The 19,910-nt window shown below is 34.0% G+C and overlaps 1 protein-coding gene across 5 annotated transcripts in view; it reads left to right on the top strand.

The window, feature by feature from the left end:
- Arap2 (ArfGAP with RhoGAP domain, ankyrin repeat and PH domain 2) overlaps positions 1–19,910 on the top strand; it is a 179,444-nt gene that overhangs the window by 93,439 nt on the left and 66,095 nt on the right. For 4 of the 5 annotated variants that reach the window (XM_010613702.3, XM_010613701.3, XM_010613699.2 and 1 more), the window contains 3 exons: positions 10,673–10,836; positions 14,973–15,185; positions 18,091–18,196. In XM_010613702.3, coding sequence (XP_010612004.1) covers positions 10,673–10,836; positions 14,973–15,185; positions 18,091–18,196 — 483 coding nt within the window. The remainder of the gene's footprint in view (positions 1–10,672; positions 10,837–14,972; positions 15,186–18,090; positions 18,197–19,910) is intronic. The other variant, XM_010613703.2, reaches the window with a different exon arrangement.

Below are 19,910 nucleotides of genomic sequence, written 5' to 3'. Positions count from 1 at the left end.
CAACTGGCAAAGTTCATAAATTGATAATCACCCACTGTATATAGTTTCTATTTAAATAAATATTTGAATCCTCATGATAATTTTCTCTCTATGCAGAGCATGAGTGTTTTAAGACTGAAAAATATTGCAGTAATATTTTCCACATACAGAGGATTTTTGCTCTAAAAAGCTCTAAACAGAAGGTGTTCCAGATGGTGTCACTTTAAAGTGTATCCTTTGTATTCTTTAAAAATTTATTATTTTGGAAAATAAAGCTTTCTTGATTACACTTTTGGGTTTCTGGTTTTCTGATGCTGTTATGGGGACTTAGGATTCTGTGCTTCGAGTTTCAGCCTTAATCAGGATTTCTTTGTTTAAAAAAAAATCATAGTTTTGAATATTTATTGTAAGTTAGTGATCATTCTAGATCAGAAAGTCAGTAGACATTTTCCTGGACATTAGATAGTATCTTCCCTTCGGCTAAAAAGTTCAGTGAATTACAATATCCTCTTCTCACAGTTTGAAAACTTTTTCTGCAATTTTTCTTACACTCTCTGTATATCTCTTTCTAATAATAAGCTGCTGTGTTCACCACCTTCACATTCTATATCTTCATACCTCATTTCATAGCTCACGCCTATTATTAAGCTTTTGTTGAGAGGCTGTTGCTTATAATAAGCCTAATCGTGAATAACTCAGCTGAGTAGAAAAAGTGGTGCATTTGTTGTTGTTGTTGTTTCCGTCTTTTTATTTGTTTCTTTGGTTGACCTGTGGCAAATCGCATTGCACTTAATGGTTCCCAAAGCTGACTACATTTTGGTTTTAATTGCAAATTCTAGACATAAGGAAGCTAATATTGAGGAATAAACATTTTATCAATCTATTCCCCAATTATGGCAGAGTCTACTGTTTTCTTTTTGGGAGGTTAGGGCCATAAATTTAAGATTCTTTATTTTGTATCAACTTATTCCCTATGACCTTTTTTTTTCTCCCTTGAATTGTTTTTTATAGGGACTGATAATGTTAGCAATCCTCCTGAGGCTGGATTATCTTTAAGTGGTTTCTAAATTGTGCATGTAATTGCAAATTAAACAGTAGCCAATTGCCCACAATATCAGCTTGAGTGCTTTTGTAACTTTCTGATGATTTAATTCTTAGAGATGGTTTAATCTGGATGTTGCCAAGGCAAACAAGATTCTCACCTCTCACTGCACTCACAGGAACAAAGGACTAGGAAAACTTATAGAGTGATATTTTAAAAAGTTAGAGAAAACTACAGGGAAGGGAATGTGTAGGTATTAACAAGAAGGATTTATATTATTTGTACATATCATTTGCTTCAAATATTGTTTGATCTAATTCAACATATCTCTCTATACCAGGTTATGAAGAAAAATGTGCAAAAGAATGAGATGATCTCTTCAAGAAAGAGGATCAGGATTTTTTGTTGTGATTTAAGAGGAATATGTTTAACTGGGTCTAGAATTGGAGTTAGGATTTCAGTAGCAAGAAATGAAGGGGCAGAGAGACCAAAAGGTAGAAATTGTGAGTTTAGAGAAACAGGAAGAAGACAGCATTTCCATCCAAGTTCACATTAGCCTTAGAGCTTAAAGATGAAGTATAAGCCAGTGGACTGGGAAAGATAGATACTGTACTGCATTTTCATTAAAGTTAATTTACAACTTAGCTTATTCCAGAGGGATAATTCTAAGCCATTCATATAGGTGCCAATTGTAAGCCTTTTACAAGGGTGCAGAGGACATACTTTTAAAAAATCAAAGTATCTTAAAAATCACTGCTATAAGTGAAGATTTGTTTTCATTATGTAGTCAGCAAAGCTCTGGTAATTGCTTGGAGCAGATTTGTAACAAGACTGTGACACCTCACCTGCCTGTCTTTGAGGCTGTGTAGAGCCGAATAAAGTGGAACTTTCTTCCTTTCTTAAATCCCTGGGACTATTTATGGAACTCCTGTCTTTAGAATTAACTATAATAATACCTCCTATCCATTATTCCTGTGATGCAGTCTCTGCATCTACACCTTTTCTTAATAGTAGGTATTTGTATGTTTCTAACTAAGATTCATCTCTCTTCTTCAGTTTCTTATCTGAAGAAGTAAAACAAAATCCTTTATCTCCCTAAACTAAAATGAAAATGATGTATGGGTGCAGTGTTAAATACATTGCACTAGATTGCCATTTCTTGCCAAGAACGGATAACTTGCATGGTCCATGAACTTGAAAGAACTGAGAAAACTGGAAAAAAATATAAAAACACCTCTTCTCAGACTTTGTGTTTATAAGCATTCAGAGTAGTACTTATACAGAGAAGAGAAGCAAATAAGGTAATTCTTAAAATAGCCTTGACTTTATCTGCAGGAATTCATAGCCCATGGCATAGGAATAGGGAAGCCCAAGTAGAATGGGATAGTTTTACAGATAGTCTGCAGATCAGAGTTTCAGGAGTTTGAATTTACAGTAGTGAGTACTAAAGCCGAAGAGAATACACAATCAATTTCAGAAAGTTTTATAGGAGTTCCTTTTCATCTTTCCCTTGATATTACTTTGTATATTTGTAATGTGAATCTCTCTTGAGAGTCCAGGCAGAAACAACCCCTAGAATGCCATGCATTAAATACTGACTGAAGCCTAGACAGCAAATCCAGACCTGTGCAATAAGAAGTGTTAAAGGAAGTTTTTTCAGCTGAAAGGAAAGGATACTAGTTGGTGACTTGAATCTGTGCAAAAGAATGAGGAGCATGAGAATATGTTTCTAATTTATTTAAAAGATAATTTATTAAAAGACCAAATTGATGTTCTGTGGATTTTATCACATTTATAGAAATAAAATGTGTATGAATATCATACGACAACAAGAGAGAAATGAACAGAAAATATTTTAAGCCTCTTTTATGTGAATTGCTATATTCTGTTTGAAGATAGACTTCAACAATTCTGGAAACTTATGAGTAGCCACTAAGAAAGCAAGCCAAACAGTATAGGGACTAAGCCAGTTGCAGAGATAAAATGGCAGTCATACAAAAATAGTTTATCCATAAGAATACGAGGAAGAGATAGGGAGATATGAGACAAGAGAAAAACACCAACAGGATGATTAAAATCTGATCAAGCTCAAAATTGCATTAAATATTAGTGGTCTGAATCTATGGGTAATTGAGAAATGTGATATAAATAAAAATTTTTGTTACAGTAAAAGACATATTGCCATTCAGCATTCTCAGAGTATTCAGAACACACAAACTACTTCCCCTGGATTAGAATACAATTCTCTTAACATTCTTGGCAGTGTCTTTCACTGTAATGATTTTTTTTTTAATTTAAGTACCCACTGTATTTTTAGTCAGAATGCAGAGATTGACAGATAGATTTTACAAAGTAGGACATGGTATTTAACTTTGTAAAGAAATATACTTTTAAGTATAAAGACAGATTCTTTACAAGAAAAAAGAGAGAATGAGACAACATACAGAACACATATATGCTGAAGCAACCGAATTAATACTGTATCAGAGTAGATTTCAAGACAAGCAGTGTTCTCAGAGATGGTATGAGCCATTTTCTAGAATAAAAGGGTTAATTTCAAGAAGACATGCCAACCTTAAATATATGCATATGTATATGTACATACCGAACAACCAAGCTTCAAAATCTATAAATTAAAAAGTGAGAGAACCAAAGGAACAATAAACAGTTACATAATTATCGGTGGAGATGTCAGCCTTTGGCTGTTATTAATGGCGGGGACAAGAAGACCAAAAAATCAGTAAGGATATATAAAGTGTGTTTGATAATTATGGTAAGTGCTTAAATTTTACAAAAATGATTATGATAAAAGACACATTACCATTAATCCCTCTAAGAGTACTCTCACTTTAAATACACTTATGACATCACTGTTGGCCACTTTCTGAAGTGAAGAGGACTGGAAGTCCTTTTTTATAAGTACCTTTGATAGCACTGTCAGGGCTACCTCCAGGTCCCGAACCATTTCAAAACATTTCCCTTTCAGGGTCATTCTGACTTTGGGGAAGAGCCAGACATTGCATGGTTTCAAGTGCAGTGAATGAGGTAGATGAGGACACTGTAATATTTTTATGAGCCTTTCTAGGCAGCAGCATTTGCTCTATTTTTGTCACATTTCATAAATACCGATTTTATCAACAGTATGAATGAATCTTAGAAAACATTTCACTGAGAAAAATAAGCTAGAAGGGAAGGGTAATACTGTATGATTCCATTTACGTGAAAAGCTAGAGCTAGTAAACTAATAAATAATGATAGAAAGCAACCAAATTTTTCCTAGGTTCATAGGTAGAAGTTATGTACAATAGTTACTAGGTGATTTCATGAATGATGGAAATGTTCTATAAAGAGTAGGTGTTTCTTAAAGTACTTCTAATTGTACAATTAAAATTAGTGCATTTTAGTACATTAAAACTTCTGATGACTGGGTTATCACTCACACAGATAAAATTCCCATAAAAAAACCAGAAGCATCTTATGGTGCTTGTTGTACTCTGCTATGAGAGGCTACTTAGTATAAAAAAATACATGGTGAATATTTCCAGAGTTTTCTTCCAAAATCACATCCATTACATTTTCAGTGCACCCACAATGCTTTCTAAGGTACAACGAAAACTATTACTTCTTTAAAAAAGAAAATACATTGGTACTGGTACCTTGGTTCATGAACTTATTCTTTCCATGATTCTGGTGTCAAACCAAAAGGGATGAGAACCAAATCAAATTCAATGATTAAGTCCAGTCTTGAACTTATGGGAAGATTTGATTAGGTTTTCCAGAATCATGGAAAGAATTAAATTTATGAGTAGAGGTATCGCTTTAGGTTTGCTGGTATGAGTGGCTGTGGAGGATCATTTTCCAGGTTCATTCCAATAATGTAACTTTTTGCTAAGTTGTTTTGGAAACCCTGTTCTATGAACCTGTGATAAGAAGACAAAAAAGTGACATTAGTATTCTACAATGAACATTTTTGATACTGAAGACCATGTCTTTAAAGAGCTCTGATTTTTCAAGTAACAAATTATGGATTAGATTCTACTAGGTGGAACCAGAAAACCTACCTTCTTAGTCCAAATTTAATATTCCTTCCTAGCCCTCGGCCTTGTGTAAATTCTTTGGGGTCCTTAGTTTCCTAGTCCTAAGTAAAAAGCTTGGGTGAGAGATTTCCAGGTCTCCAGTTTAAAAGCTCAAGGAAAAACAGACTAAGATTGCATGGTTCATAGGGCTGCAATTATGCCTTTCCTTTAAGAGGCCAGTGAAAACTTTGATTTGTGTCATTTGTTTTTAATAATACTTAAATATACACATCAGAGATAAAAAATACATTTTCAGTTTTTTACCTGTAGATAATTAAAAATGTTGGCAGATACAACTGAATTTATACATGTATCAATTAGGTGTCTCTACATTTTACTAAATACGTGTTCCTATGTATGCTAAATCACTTAACCTTTCCTTAGGATTTCATTTATCCCCCATTTTAAAATGTGTGTCTTGGCACATGGCACCAGGTATAACAATTCCCAATTTGAAACTATACTACAAAGCCACTGTGATAAAAACAGCATGGTACTGGCAAAGAAATAGGCCTGAGGATCAGTGGAACAGACTGGAAGACACAAAAACAAACCCAGATGTACTCAGCTACCTCATCTTTGACAAAGGAGCTGACCATCCTCAGTGGAGGAAAGATAGCCTCTTTAATAAATGGTGTGGGAAAAACTGGATGTCAACCTGCCACAGATTAAAATTAGACCCTTATCTTTTGCCATGCACTAAATTAAAATCCAAATGGATTAAAGAACTAAATATTAAAACAGAAACATTAAACTTGCTGGAAGGTAAGTTAGGCAGAACTCTGGAAGACATTGGTATAGGAAAAGACTTTATGAACAAATCCTCAGTAGCACGGGAACTAGCAGATAGAATCAACAACTGGAATCTCATCTTACTAAAAAGCTTCTGTACTTCAAAAGAAACCATCAGCAGAACTAAGAGACAATCTACAATGTGGGAAAAAACTTTTACCAGCTGTTCCTCAGACAAAGGACTATTATCAAGGATATATAAAGAACTCAAAACAATCAGTCCCTCCAAATATAAAGACCCGATTCAAAAATGGGCATCTGAAATGAACAGACATTTCTCAGAGAAAGAAGTAAAAGCAGCAAGTAAATATTTGAAAAAATGTTCCACATCACTTGTCATTCGAGAGATGCAGATGAAAACAACACTGAGATTCCACCTCACCCCACAAAGAATGGCTACTATCACGAAATCACACAGTAACAAATGTTGGCAGGGTTGTGGGGAGAAAGGAACCCTTCTCCATTGTTGGTGGGAGTGCAGACTGGTGCAATCACTATGGAAATCAATATGGAGATACCTCAAAGAGCTTGGACTGGAGGTTCCATTTTACCCAGCCATCCCTCTGCTGGGTATCTTTCCAAAAGAACTAAAAGAATCATATCACAGAGAAGTATGCTCCCCCATGTTTATAGCAGCACAGTTTGTAATAGCTAAATCTTGGAAACAGCCCATTTGCCCATCCGTTGGAAACTGGATAAAAGAAGATGTGCTTTTTCTATAAAATGGAATATTACTCAGAGAAAATAAAGAATGAGAAAATAGATTCATTCATAGGAAAATGGATACATATTGAAGATATAATCCTAAGTGAAATAAATAAGTCACACATGTGTAAATACCAAATAGTTTCCCTGGTGTGAATAATCTGTAATACATAAAATCCTAATAAGATTACTGATATTTAGAAATGGGAAGAAAGGAGCTAAAGGTGTAGGGAAGGTGGGATGGGTAGGGGAAGAGTAAAAAGGGAAAAGAAAAAAATGTGAGATAATGAAAAGATGAAAATAAAGTGCTTGTAGATGGGGAGGGGAGGAAGGGGTGTAGGGAGGGCAGGGGTAAGTTGAAAAAAATGAGAATCAAGACTTGTCATGTGGAGGTACAAGATCCCAACAATGAATGTAACTGTACTGTATCCCTAAGATGTACCAATAAACTCAAAGCTGAAAAAAAAAATGTGTGTCTTGGTATACATGTGTGCATACATGAGAAAGGGCCCATATAGATAATGGGAGAAGCAGGTATAGTATCTTCACTTCAAATTATGTGCTACGGTAGGGTCCTGTGATTGAAAGTACTTGTCAAAAATTATGCAAGGATATTTCAAATCTCTTAGTAAGTATTGTCAAATTTCCCTTCAGAATATCTAATAAGTTTACAAAGTACAGTGTTCATCTTGTTAGCCTTTACTGAGAAACTTTATGCAGTTTACTTTTTTAATAAATTACTTTTGACATACTGCCTATATGTATATAGATATATAATATGTGTTTCCTGTATGTATCTTTTATTCATAGATTGGTTTGGCAATTTGCATTTTTTCTAAAATTATCTTTTCATAGCTTATAACTATTTCTGTTGATGATCTAGGGGTTTTTATTTTTGTGTAAATGCTTAGGATATTTTCTTTTTCAATAATATTTGTGGCATGTTACTTGTTCTTAACTTTCATATAAAATGTTCGCTATGAGTAAAATTGTTTTAAGGAATCAAACTTATCAATCCAAGTAGTTGTAAAGACACTTGTGATACTTCTCAGTAGACCAAGCTCAAATATGATTGTCAACATTTACATTGCAATTTTGAGAGAACTGTTTTATTAGTCCTGGGACTTGGTTTGTAGGTCTTATTGAACTGCCTCAATTCATTATAGCAAATAGTAATGTCTCTTTAGATGACTTTGAAAGACATTTGGAAACTTAACGCTTTGGGGAATGGACAATTACAATAACTAATTTCTTTTTAGTTATAGTTTGACAAAGCAACTTCAGATTATCATAATATATTCAAAATTTTCCTTCGAATTTTTATCCAGAAATGTGAATTGATTATGTGAAAAACAAAATTGCAAAGTTGGCTGGCATTTGTGTTGAAAATGCCTTGTGATGTTTTATTTGATGTGTAGAGTTTAGATATGGATCAGAGAGGAAAGTTGTTGAACTGATGCTATTAAATGTCAGGCATCCACTGCAATAGATAATATATTTTAGGATTCACTCTGACAAGTTGACTCAGGAGTTAACTTGTCATTACTTGTTCTACACCTCACTAGTTCACAAGAAGACAGCTAAACTTGTCATCAGGGGATTTCTTCTGACTAGAAAGAAAATTTGAAGTCTGAAACTTCATTCACAGTTAGTGACAGTTATACTAGTGTTGTTGGACCATTGCATTTTAAATTTCTTTCACAATCTACCATAGTAATATATAAATAAGTAAATACTTTCCAAGATTTTGTGCCATATTTAGAGCCAAATTATCATGTAAAAACATATTTAAATAAAACCAGAAAAGTGATGTTTTTATTTTTACCTAAACTTCTGTATTTAGCAAGACATAATTTTGACTAAGTGTACATAATTAGGAGGTTAATATTTTTCAGGGAAAATATGAGTTACATCATTTTACTTCATTATGTCCATCAATAGAGTGTGTTTTGGCAACAGATGATGTAAGATAAATGAAAGATTAAACACGTGGTACAAGTATTAGAACAAATGTCAGAATTCTTCAAAAATAAAATCACAAACCCCTAGGCTATGTTTGCTGAGGCGGTGAGTAAATTCAAAACAATAGATAAGGATGTGAGTGCCAGTGATGATAATTACAGGCATAATTGTCAGGAGAAAAAGTACTTCTAGCTAGTTCATATACCACTGGAAAGGAAAGTATACTAAGGTGGTGGTAGCTTTGACTTCTTGAAGGAGCATTGGAAGAAGACTATAAAATAAAGGAAAGAAAGAGTTTTTTAAAAAGGCTAGTGATGACCAGGAATGTAAAAAGATGTACTCTTCTCCCATTCTTCTACAGAAGCCCCAAAGATCATGCAGCTGAGTCTGTTTATTTGGGGGAGAGGTGAAAGAGGGGAATCAAAAGTTGCCCTCTCATTGCCTGAAATCAAGATTGGATAGTTTTAGTTTGAGTATACCTGAAATATGTGCACAATTAATTTGTTTCAAGTGATAGCTTTGTATTGTAAAATATTAGGTATTTACTAAATGTTGGATACTATATGTTGACTAGAGAGACTGAAGTACTTTTTCTAGCTTGGCTGAGCAAAGTTTAGCTAAAATATACAGATTCAACAGATGGTTTAACAGAGGGCAGATCACCCGTTGCTGAGTTAAGATGGGAAACTTGTGACCTACTAGGCATAGAAAAAAATCAAGAACAGAAGGCCTGGGAATGTCACATGGACATTGTGGTCATGCTAGAGTAGCCAAAGTGAGGTAAATATTTATTTCAAAGACAGGAAATGTGATCTTTTTAAAAAGAGTCTCTTGAGTATAGAGGACTGTCAGATACATTTGGAGGGCAAAATACAGGCCAGTTCATAAACACCTTTTACAGTGGTCCATACATGATGTCATTAGTTTTTCAGAAGACCATTTTGATAGTGAGGAGCAGGGACTAGAAAGTAGAGGATTGAGGAAGGAATTTGATTAAGGCTTTTGGTGACTTCAAGGAACAATACAAAGTTCTGAAATGAGATTGAATTGGAAAGAAGAGGAGCCTGTGGATGCCTTGGGGGACTAGAGTCAACAGAATTTTGTGACTGAATTTATGTGGTGATGCCTGGGGGAAGAAATTATGCTGGAGTTAATTAATCTTGAATGTCTGGTGGAGTAAGTGGAGAGTTTTGTGCCAGGAGCAGTTTAGTATGGGAGGGAAATATGTTCAGCAAATTGCATGTTAAGATGAAGGTGTTAAAAAATAAATATGTATTAGAATTGTTCTTTATTGTGTGAAGCTAGGTTCTTCTGTCATCCTTAGCTCAGCGGTGACAAAACTGAGGCACAGACAAGGTGATAACTTGTCCAAAGTTACAAAGCAAGTAAGCAGCAAAGCTAAAACTTCAGTTTGGAAAATCTGACTGCAGTCCCAATACTTTATCTGCTCCTACACACTTATTTTTCTGTTTTGTTTTGTTGGCAGGATCTGAGTTGAGAGGGGCAGTTACAACCTGAAGATAGGGATTTGGAAGTTCTGAGTTTGCGTATGGGGGGATAAAAACATTGGCCTGAGTGACTCACCCCTGGAGAGTCCATGGAGTTCTTGTGGGTTCCGAGATCACGCATTGGTCTTATTATTCAGAAATAGGAAGTGAGCTTGAGACTGAATAAGTGACTGGGAAGATAAGAGAGAAATCCCAAAACAATTGTGCCGTAAAAGTCAAATTAGTTGGCAAGTTTTTAAAGAAATAAATCAATGAAAATAGATAAATCAAGATTCAGCAATGATTCTAAAATCTTTTGTTTAAAAAAAGCCAGAAATATCTTAGAAAGTTACTGGTGATGTCTCCATGATAGTTTTAGTGTATTTATTCAGAAACAGAATAAAAGATTGGAGGAATTGAGGGATGGCATGGTAAGTGGAGAGATCTTCCTCATTCAAGGAGAGCTATGACTGTCAAGGCAAAAGAGTGATGGCGTGGAAGGTAAAGGGAAGGTCTTTCTGCTCTGTGAGGCAGGATCATATTTTGGTAAATTTAAGGATAGTCTGTCTTGAAATGAGAAATTTTTTAAGAGAAAAATTCTAATTTAAAATGCTTTTTAAACCTGACAGAACATTATACATCCATGGGCATAGCAAGTTGGATTTCACAGTCTGGCATACTGCAATTGAAAAAGCAGCAGGTACAGATGGTAATGCACTACAAGATCAGCAGCTCAGCAAAAATGACGTTCCCATTATTGTGAACAGCTGTATAGCATTTGTTACACAGTATGGTATGTATCACACAGTTTTTATTCAACCTTTAGAACTAGTAGAATCATTCTTACGGTTTCCAAGTGGCACCTCCATTGAACTGAATTAATGCACTTTACTTTCATAATTATGCCTGTGAAAAATAAAAGCATGGTCTCTATTCAGCTAATTGTCATTCCTTTCCTAGTAAAACTCATTTAAACTATAGAGTATATTTTTACCATTTCCATCATATGTGTAAAATTTTAAATAACATATTGAAAGAATATATTGTACAATGCACATAAATATAGTAAACACTGTTGTTAGAGGTTCTAAGTCTACAATAAAACCTAGAGTAATTCACCTGCTTAAGCATGGATTTAGAAGTGTAAAGCTATGGAATAATACATAAAAGAATTTGATTTTTTTAAAATTTTATCTTTTGTAGTGGGGATTGAACTGAGGACCTCGCACTTGCAAGGCAGGTGCGGTGCCACTGAGCTAAATTCCCAGCCAAAAATTTGATTTCTTTAGACATACATGCACATTTATTTCATTCAGCATGCTTTGGTCAAATATTATTAACACACGTGGCTATTAATTTTAATAGTTTTGATTTATTTGCATTGGATATTTTTATGAATAAATAGTAAGTAAAAACAATTTAATGTGTGGCGGAGTATTTTATACTGTTTTATTTTCAAATTATGTATTCTTCAAGTTCATTTTTAGTTGCATATATTTTCATGTTCTGAAAATAGATGTTTATATTCTTAAAATATTTTCTATCTCTTAAGCTACAGATAAATGCTATTAGAATACCTATGTGGAAAAGAGTAAAATGATTGATTTAGTATTACCAAAAATGCATGTTTTGTTCTATTGTTAGAGATGTCTTTAGGTGTTTTGATTTGAAAAGAGGGCATACTTACTTAGTGAGAGAGTCACAGCAAAATGTTCCCAGAAACATAGAAGTGGCAGCAAAAAGTTAAAGACAAAGCCATGCAGCTCATGTTCTGACAGTGTGCAGATACATATGAGATGTCAGAAGTAACAAATACTATGACAGAAATCACTTCTGGAATTAAACTTGTACTGTGTGTGTTTTAATCTATTATAAGGAGATTGGTATTTTAAGTGTCTCACTTCAAATATAATCCAAATGTAGAGTTATTATTAATGTCCAGCCTCATTGTGTTTGTACTATAACTTTTGAAAATAAGTTCCCGATCACATATGTGGCCTTACTATGTGGTCCTTGCTATGACAATCAGTTTATATTTTTCCTATCAGCCCTTGTCAAATTTATTTGAAAATGAAGGAATAAAAGCTTATCATCTTCACTTATTACAATTATCCAGTATTAGCAGTTTGTGTTTTACAGGTGTAAATGTATTGCACACATACTATGTTTTAGCAAGAGCATAACTTCATTGGGAATTTTCATGCTAAGTTAGTTTCATAATGGTGTGGGGTCTTTTTAAACTGGCAAATGATTAAAACAATTTGAGTAGCTCCAGTGTATTCTATTTAATATTTCTCTAGGGAAATTGAAGTTTCTTCATGGTATTTATTTGAATTTAAAATCATTAACCATTAGGTTGTTTTCAACTAAATATCTATTATAGCTACTTCATAACTCTAAAAGGTGCATTAACTTGCACATTTAAGTAATAAAGCCAGTATAATTAGAACTTGGGGCACAGCTTCATTATTATTAGAAAAGAATTGATATAAATACAGAAACCATCCATGATTATAGAAAAAAAGTTGGTTGGCTTACAGTTTTTATGATAATTATTTTGAACATCTTGACTACGTTAGCATCCAAAGGCCAATTATTTGTGCTCTTCGTGTCGTAATTTAAACAACCAAGTTTCAGGAATAGTTTGTAGCATTGTAACTTATTAAAAATCAAGGAAAATAGTAACTTCTTTGGGATAAGTTATTTTAATTTATGTGAACAAAGTCATATTCAATGTTTTATTCAGTTAACTAAAACTGAATACTATAATAGAATTTCCCTTAACTGTAACATAGTATTTCAGACACAAAGTCACAGGTTTTTTTGTTTGTTTAATTGTTTTAGCATTACCTTTTTTTTGCATTAATCAATCATTTACCAAACTCCCATTGAGTTCTATTTGTTTTATTTTACTCTTTTGAGACAGTCTAACAGTGTAGTTCAAGGTAGCCTTCAACTCCCTATGTAGCCCAAGCTGGCCTGGACCTCCTCCTGCCTCAGCCTCCCCAGTGCTGAGATTATACACATGAACCACCATGTCCACCCACAGAGAGTACTTGTCGCTGTTGGATATATTCAGAGAATAAGATAATCCTTGTCTTTAGGACTTTATATAGTTATGGAATAGATGCATAAGCAAGTGACTAGACCATAACATCTCCATACATAAAATTATGTGCATAAAAAGGTTCATGGGGCCGGGGATTTAGCTCAGCGGTTCAGAGGCCTGCCTTGCAAGCGCAAGGACCTGAGTTCAATCCCTGGTACCAAAACAAAACAAAACAAACAAAAAAAAAAGGTTCATATTTGCTACAGATATCTTTAAGTGTAAGAGTAAATTTTACCCAGACGGGAGTGGTAAAAGAAGGCTCATGTTTGTCTTTTCAGATGTTTGTTTCGTTAAATATGGCCGGAGATTAGTTTAAGAAGAGGTGCAAACAGTAGGTAGGAGTATAAGCCAACTTCTGAACATTTTTTAGGTATCTCAATAAAATCCACTTTGTCTTATAGGCCATGGGTAGGGCAATGTCTCGATATTTAAGCTTGCTAGTAGTACCAACCAGCCTATATTCTGTATCACTTAGTTGGCATTCTTCAAATAGATTCTCAGGCTGTCCAAGAAGAGGCTCAGGGAGTTGTGAAAACAGTGAACTAGCAAGTGCACAAAATGGTAGCATATGGGATGCAGAGAAGAGGACAGTTTTGAGTGAGATCATGAAGATGTGACTCAGAAAGGTTCTGATTTACAATGTGACAAGAGGACAGGCCATATACTGAGGTCGAGGAACAAGATAAAAATGCTGGGGTTCAGTAGTGAGGCGGCAGAGGAACAAGAAAATTCCTTTGAATTTTTTTCAATTTGCCCATAAGGATATGAATAATACGAATGTATCTGTCTGTGTGTTGGATGAATGTGTAATGATAAATGCATATGCATGGATGTGTGAAATTTTAGAAATTAAAGCCAAGGTCAGAGTGCCTATGTAGCAGTTGGATGATGAGTTTGGATCGATTTACTCTGGGAATTTTCTAGGGGACCAAGAAGAAAAAAGAATTGTGGATGAAATCCAGGACTCACTCCAGTGAAGATGAGATAAGCAGAATAAAGAGAGAAAAGCCACAGAGGAAGGGAGAAAAACAGAGATAAGAGATCATGATATTATGAAAGCTATGGGATTAAAAGAATTTTAACAGGGATTCCTCTAAAGTGTCAGATGCTGTAAGCAGTTCTCATTAGCTAAAAACTGAAAAGCAACTAGAAGAAGGACAGTATTGATAATTCTTGATGACAGTGCTTCCTACAGAGTGGGAATTAAGGAACAGAAGAAAGATTGTATGATAAAAAGATTCACAGGCATGTGGAACAATAGAAAGGATTCAAACAGGAAACTCAGCCTGATTTGGAAAGGAAAACGGGCAAGAAATTTGGGAGTAGCCGATGGAAAAATTTTATATCATCATCATAGCAGGTCATCTTTTCCACTTACTAATCATTGCTACTTTAATCTTGCTTGGGTAGAAGGTTAAGATGAAAGCAGAAAGAAATTAATACACAAATATAAAGGTGAAAGGTTGGGATGATTATTATTATTTTTTTTTTAACCAGAGAGCCTTACTTTTGTTAGAATGGGGACAAGATTATATTCTGAGGTGGCAGTTGGAGATGGGGCCCTTGAGGTAAAAGAACATTTGCAAAAGAGACTGAAGAACTGGAGGAATTGCTGGCCAGAGACTGGCTAAAAGCAAGAGTGGAATAGTTTGTTCATGAGGTTTACATTTTTAAACACTGAAATTAATGGTAGGCATCCTCTCATGTCCTGAATAATAATTTCTTCATCTTATTCATCATCCTAGCACACAATTTTTTTCTATCAAAGTAAATTTTGAATTTAGACATTTTTCATATAAACTTTTTTCTTTTAAACAAAGGTTTGGGATGTAAATATATTTATCAAAAGAATGGTGATCCTTTGCACATAAGTGAACTCCTGCAAAATTTCAAGAAGGATGCAAGAAGTTTTAAATTGAGGGCTGGAAAGCATCAGCTTGAAGATGTGACGGGTGTGCTGAAAAGATTTCTCTCTGACATCGACGATGCACTTCTCACTAAGGAGCTCTACCCGTACTGGGTCTCTGCCTTAGGTAATGTGTAGAGAATAGGACAGAATCGGCATCCGCTTTCTGACTTGATAGTTACATTGTTAAATCTTCGATAATTGGAAAATTATCATTACTTTTGTTTTTCCTCTGTCATTTACTCTACATTGTTAGAATACACAGCTGTATGTTTCACTCTGTCTTCCTTGTCCCTAGATTCCATCTAATGAAGAGAACTTGAGAGATGACCCTAGAAAAGTAGTTAGTAAATCATTCTTTGGGTCATATTAAATATATGAAAACCTAGTTTATCTACAGTCATTTGAAATAGTTTATATTGTAATATTAAAGCATTATAGTAATACATACTTTAAAATGTAAACACTGCCATTAATCTCTTAAAGCTGTTTTCATTTTTCTGTATTTTAGTCTTTGTGATTTATGTATATACTGCATTTTTATTTTTCTTAGGAATCTATAAACATTTCCTACATAGTCACATTTTTATATAATTTTTAATCTTTAGTTGTCAAAATTGATCTTTGATTTTTTATCATAATTAAATTGTTTTTATAATTTAATTTATTTCAAGATTGTTTTAAAAAATGGTTTTTGACTTGGGCTCTATAGTATTCCTTTGTGGAAAAATGTTTTTTTCACTGAAAGCATTTGTTCATTTAAAAATATTGTTAGTATATTTGAAAGTATTAAATTTGAAATCTTATCACAGAATAGATACAACTTGAAAATTATTCCTATATTGACCTTCATTAGTATCGGTACTAAAAGAGTAGTAAAGTTATTAAAATAAAACTTTTCATAGTTTAACTCGGAAGAACATCTTTTTTTACCTTCTTCCAAATATTTTTCAAATCACTAAGGTTCATTGTGATCCCTATATTTGACTGAATAATTTACTGGAATGTACGATGCGTAATTAGATAAATAGCTCTTCAGATTCAATTCGCTTGCAATACTCATTTTTACTTTTCAATCATTTGTTTTAATTTATATCTATAAAGTTATTTGTTGTATCTCTTTCATGATGGCTTATATTTTGTGACTTTTATAAGATCACTTATCCATAATATAAAACAAATAAGGTTTTGCTAAATTTCTCAAATGACAAAGAAGTTCTTACTGTTTTCGGTCTCCATGAAGAGGTAGCCAGCTGGCAGTTGGTAGGCATGTGTCAGAAAAGAGTGTGTTCACCTTCCACTTTGCACTGAATTCTTTGAGAATGTACTTAGAGAAGGCTTTGAATACTAGGCTGGACAATCTGTGTGTCTTTTGCCTTTGTATCCAATATACCCGAGCCAGACACTTTAGAAATGCCTGCTGTTGGCTCAGACAGGGATGAACAATGACTCTTCAGTGACCTTACTGAAGAACTCTCTTGTGTCCTGTGCACCTGATCCAAAGAATACCATATAATAGCAAACCCCACAATTTTTTTGTACACAATATGCTCTTTTAGAAACGCTTAAACTATCTCAATTCCGGGCCAGTTAAATTGTTCATTTTCTATATTACTCAAAACATCTCCTGAGTTTTGTTTTCCAATTGCTTGTCTTTCTTTTGAAAATACCTATAATATTCTTGTAAAAGACCAAAAAAATCTTATACTAGTGTGACTTCTCATTTTCAGTATTAATTTTATTAACAGTATGAATTTTATTGAATAAAATGTAATTATTTGTACAACAATAAACTGAAGTACATGAAGGCAAATGTTTGGATTATACTAGGAATAATAAATAATCCTTTCATTCTTTTGAATGTAATTCAAATATTTTCCCTTAATTGCTGTTATGGAATCATCTATGGCAGCACTTAAGTTGGTGACTCTTTACTCTTGTAGATCTCATGTGCAGGCTAAATCAGTATCAGAGATATCACTTAAAGTTTGAAAAGGAGTGTACTTGAAAATTGTGTCACAAAGTGTATTGCATCCCTGGGATCCCAATGTCCTTTAAAGGTGTCTGAAAACTTTTAAAGAATCTTTAATGTATTATTGGCTCTTTGTGCTTAGAATAGGTAGCATTAAGCAGGAAATGAAAAACTTCAGCTTCCAAAGTCCTTGAGAATTGAAAGGAATGTTTGAGTTTTGAGTTGCAAAGTCAGCACAAACTATTTCTTGGAACAACATATTTACTTCTTATGTCAGTTGTAGGACTGAGCAACCACCATATCCTGTAGAGTCTAGGACTTTGAGAGGTTCCTATCTGTAGTTTTTCTGTAGATTTACTTGCTGGGATTAGAAAGGCGAAGGGAAATTCCTTCTCATCTTCTTCTTCAGGGACTCATTAATTTCTATCCACAATAAAGGCAGAAGGTCCACCACCTTCTGAATCTGGATCATAGTGTTAAGGCCTGTATGTGACTTCTTCCATTGTCCCTGTTTCAAAGATTTGAAGATAGCAAGGATGCTGAAAGCCTCTTTACATGGATCAGAGGGTAACACATTTCTTAGATCTGGTACAGTTCATTGCTTTGGAAAGATTTTCATCATTTCATAAATAAAAATGATCAGAAATGTCATTTTCAAATACAAATAATAAAACTTCTTGATAGGCAGAGTTAAAATGCTTTTGTCTTAGCTTTTCAGTTTGTACTTCAATTTGAGCAATTGAATGTATTCTTAGTATGTTAAAGTTTCATAGTGGATAAAGTGGAAGATAAAAAATAAATTCTCTTACTATCCCAGTTTCAAAGTGTTTAATTTTTAAATTATAAGAACTACAGGATGTAGCCATGGAATATTTATGGAATATTTATGTAAATGAAAGCTTTTCCAGAATTATAGGCAATTACTTTATATTTTTCTACTGCAACCCTATTTTAATCATTTATTGTAATACACTTGTAGCGATCATTTTAAAATACTTTTGAAAAGCATATTTATTATAAAAAGAATTAGTTTAAATCTAAAGATTTGTTTTTCCTCCAGATACACAAGATGACAAAGAAAGAATTAAAAAGTATGGAGCATTTATACGTACCCTTCCAGGGGTCAACCGAGCAACCCTTGCAGCTATAATTGAACACCTTTACAGGTGGGTGGGTTCCTGAACTTTTCCAAGCATTTCAAACATGGCATTTAATAAGTCATTATTTCATCTTAAAGTTGTGTAGCAACCTTCTACGTGTGACTGTGACTCTTTCACCGTACACTAAGACTTACTGCTTTAGTCTTCTGCAATCAAAATCACAGTTAAATAGTACTGGAGAATTTCTTAAGTGAATCAGTAGTAATCATATGTAAAATTCCCAAATGCATGCAGTGTTTAAGCAAAAATTTTAAAACTCATTTGGATAGCAGAGAAGGAACAGATTATTTTTCATTGCATTATACAAATATAGAGTCTAGTCTATATCTGTCTATGCAGTGTCTGTCTGTGCAGATTTTAATATAGAGAATTTTAAAGCATATACTATGGAATTATACAGTGAAAGTGATTCTTTTTTTTTCAGCTTTAATTGAGTTTATTGGTACATTTTAGGGATACAGTACAGTTACATTCATTGTTGGGATCTTGTACCTCCACATGACAAGTTTTGATTCTCATTTTTCCCCTTAGCTCTGCCCTCCCTTCACCCCCTCCTCCCCTCCCCATCTACAAACACTTTATTTTCATCTTTTCATTCTCTCACATTTTTTTCTTTTCCCTTTTTACTCTTCCCCTACCCATCCCACCTTCCCTACCCCTTTAGCTCCTTTCCTCCCATTTCTAAATGTCAGTAATCTTATTAGAATCTAATGCATTGTTGCAGATTATTTACACCAGGGAAACTATTCGGTATTTACACATGTGTGACTTATTTATTTCACTTAGGAGTATATCTTCAATATGTATGCATTTTCCTATGAATGAATCTATTTTCTCGTTCTTTATGGCTGAGTAATATTCCATTTTATAGAAAAACCACAACTTCTTTATCCAGTTTCCAACAGATGGGCAAATAGGCTGTTTCCAAGATTTAGTTATTACAAACTGTGCCACTATAAACATGGGTGCACATACTTCTCTGTGATATGATTCTTTTAGTTCTCTTGGAAAGCTACCCAGCAGAGGGATGGCTGGGTCAAATGGAACCTCCAGTCCAAGCTCTTGGAGGTATCTCCATATTGATTTCCATAGTGGATGCACTAGTCTGCACTCCCATCAACAATGGAGAAGGATTTCTTTCTCCCCACAACCCCGCCAACATATGTTATTGTGTGATTTCTTGATAGCAGCCATTCTTTGTGGGGTGAGGTGGAATCTCAGTGTTGTTTTCATCTGCATCTCTCGAATGACCAGTGATGTGGAACATTTTTTCAAATATTTACTTGCTGCTTTTACTTCTTTGTCTGAGAAATGTCTGTTCATTTCAGATGCCCATTTTTGAATCAGGTCTTTATATTTGGGACTGATTGTTTTGAGTTCTTTATATATCCTTGATAATAGTCCTTTGTCTGAGGAACAGCTGGTAAAAATTTTTTCCCACATTGTAGATTGTCTCTTAGTTCTGCTGATGGTTTCTTTTGAAGTACAGAAGCTTTTTAGTAAGATGAGATCCCAGTTGTTGATTCTATCTGCTAGTTCCCGTGCTACTGAGGATTTGTTCATAAAGTCTTTTCCTATACCAATGTCTTCCAGAGTTCTGCCTAACTTACCTTCCAGCAAGTTTAATGTTTCTGTTTTAATATTTAGATCTTTAATCCATTTGGATTTTAATTTAGTGCATGGCAAAAGATAAGGGTCTAATTTTAATCTGTGGCAGGTT

Source organism: Fukomys damarensis, unplaced genomic scaffold (genome assembly GCF_012274545.1).
Source record: "Fukomys damarensis isolate Sample0158 unplaced genomic scaffold, DMR_v1.0_HiC HiC_scaffold_35, whole genome shotgun sequence".
NCBI lineage: Eukaryota > Metazoa > Chordata > Mammalia > Rodentia > Bathyergidae > Fukomys > Fukomys damarensis.
This window is presented reverse-complemented; position numbering and strand designations above follow the sequence as displayed.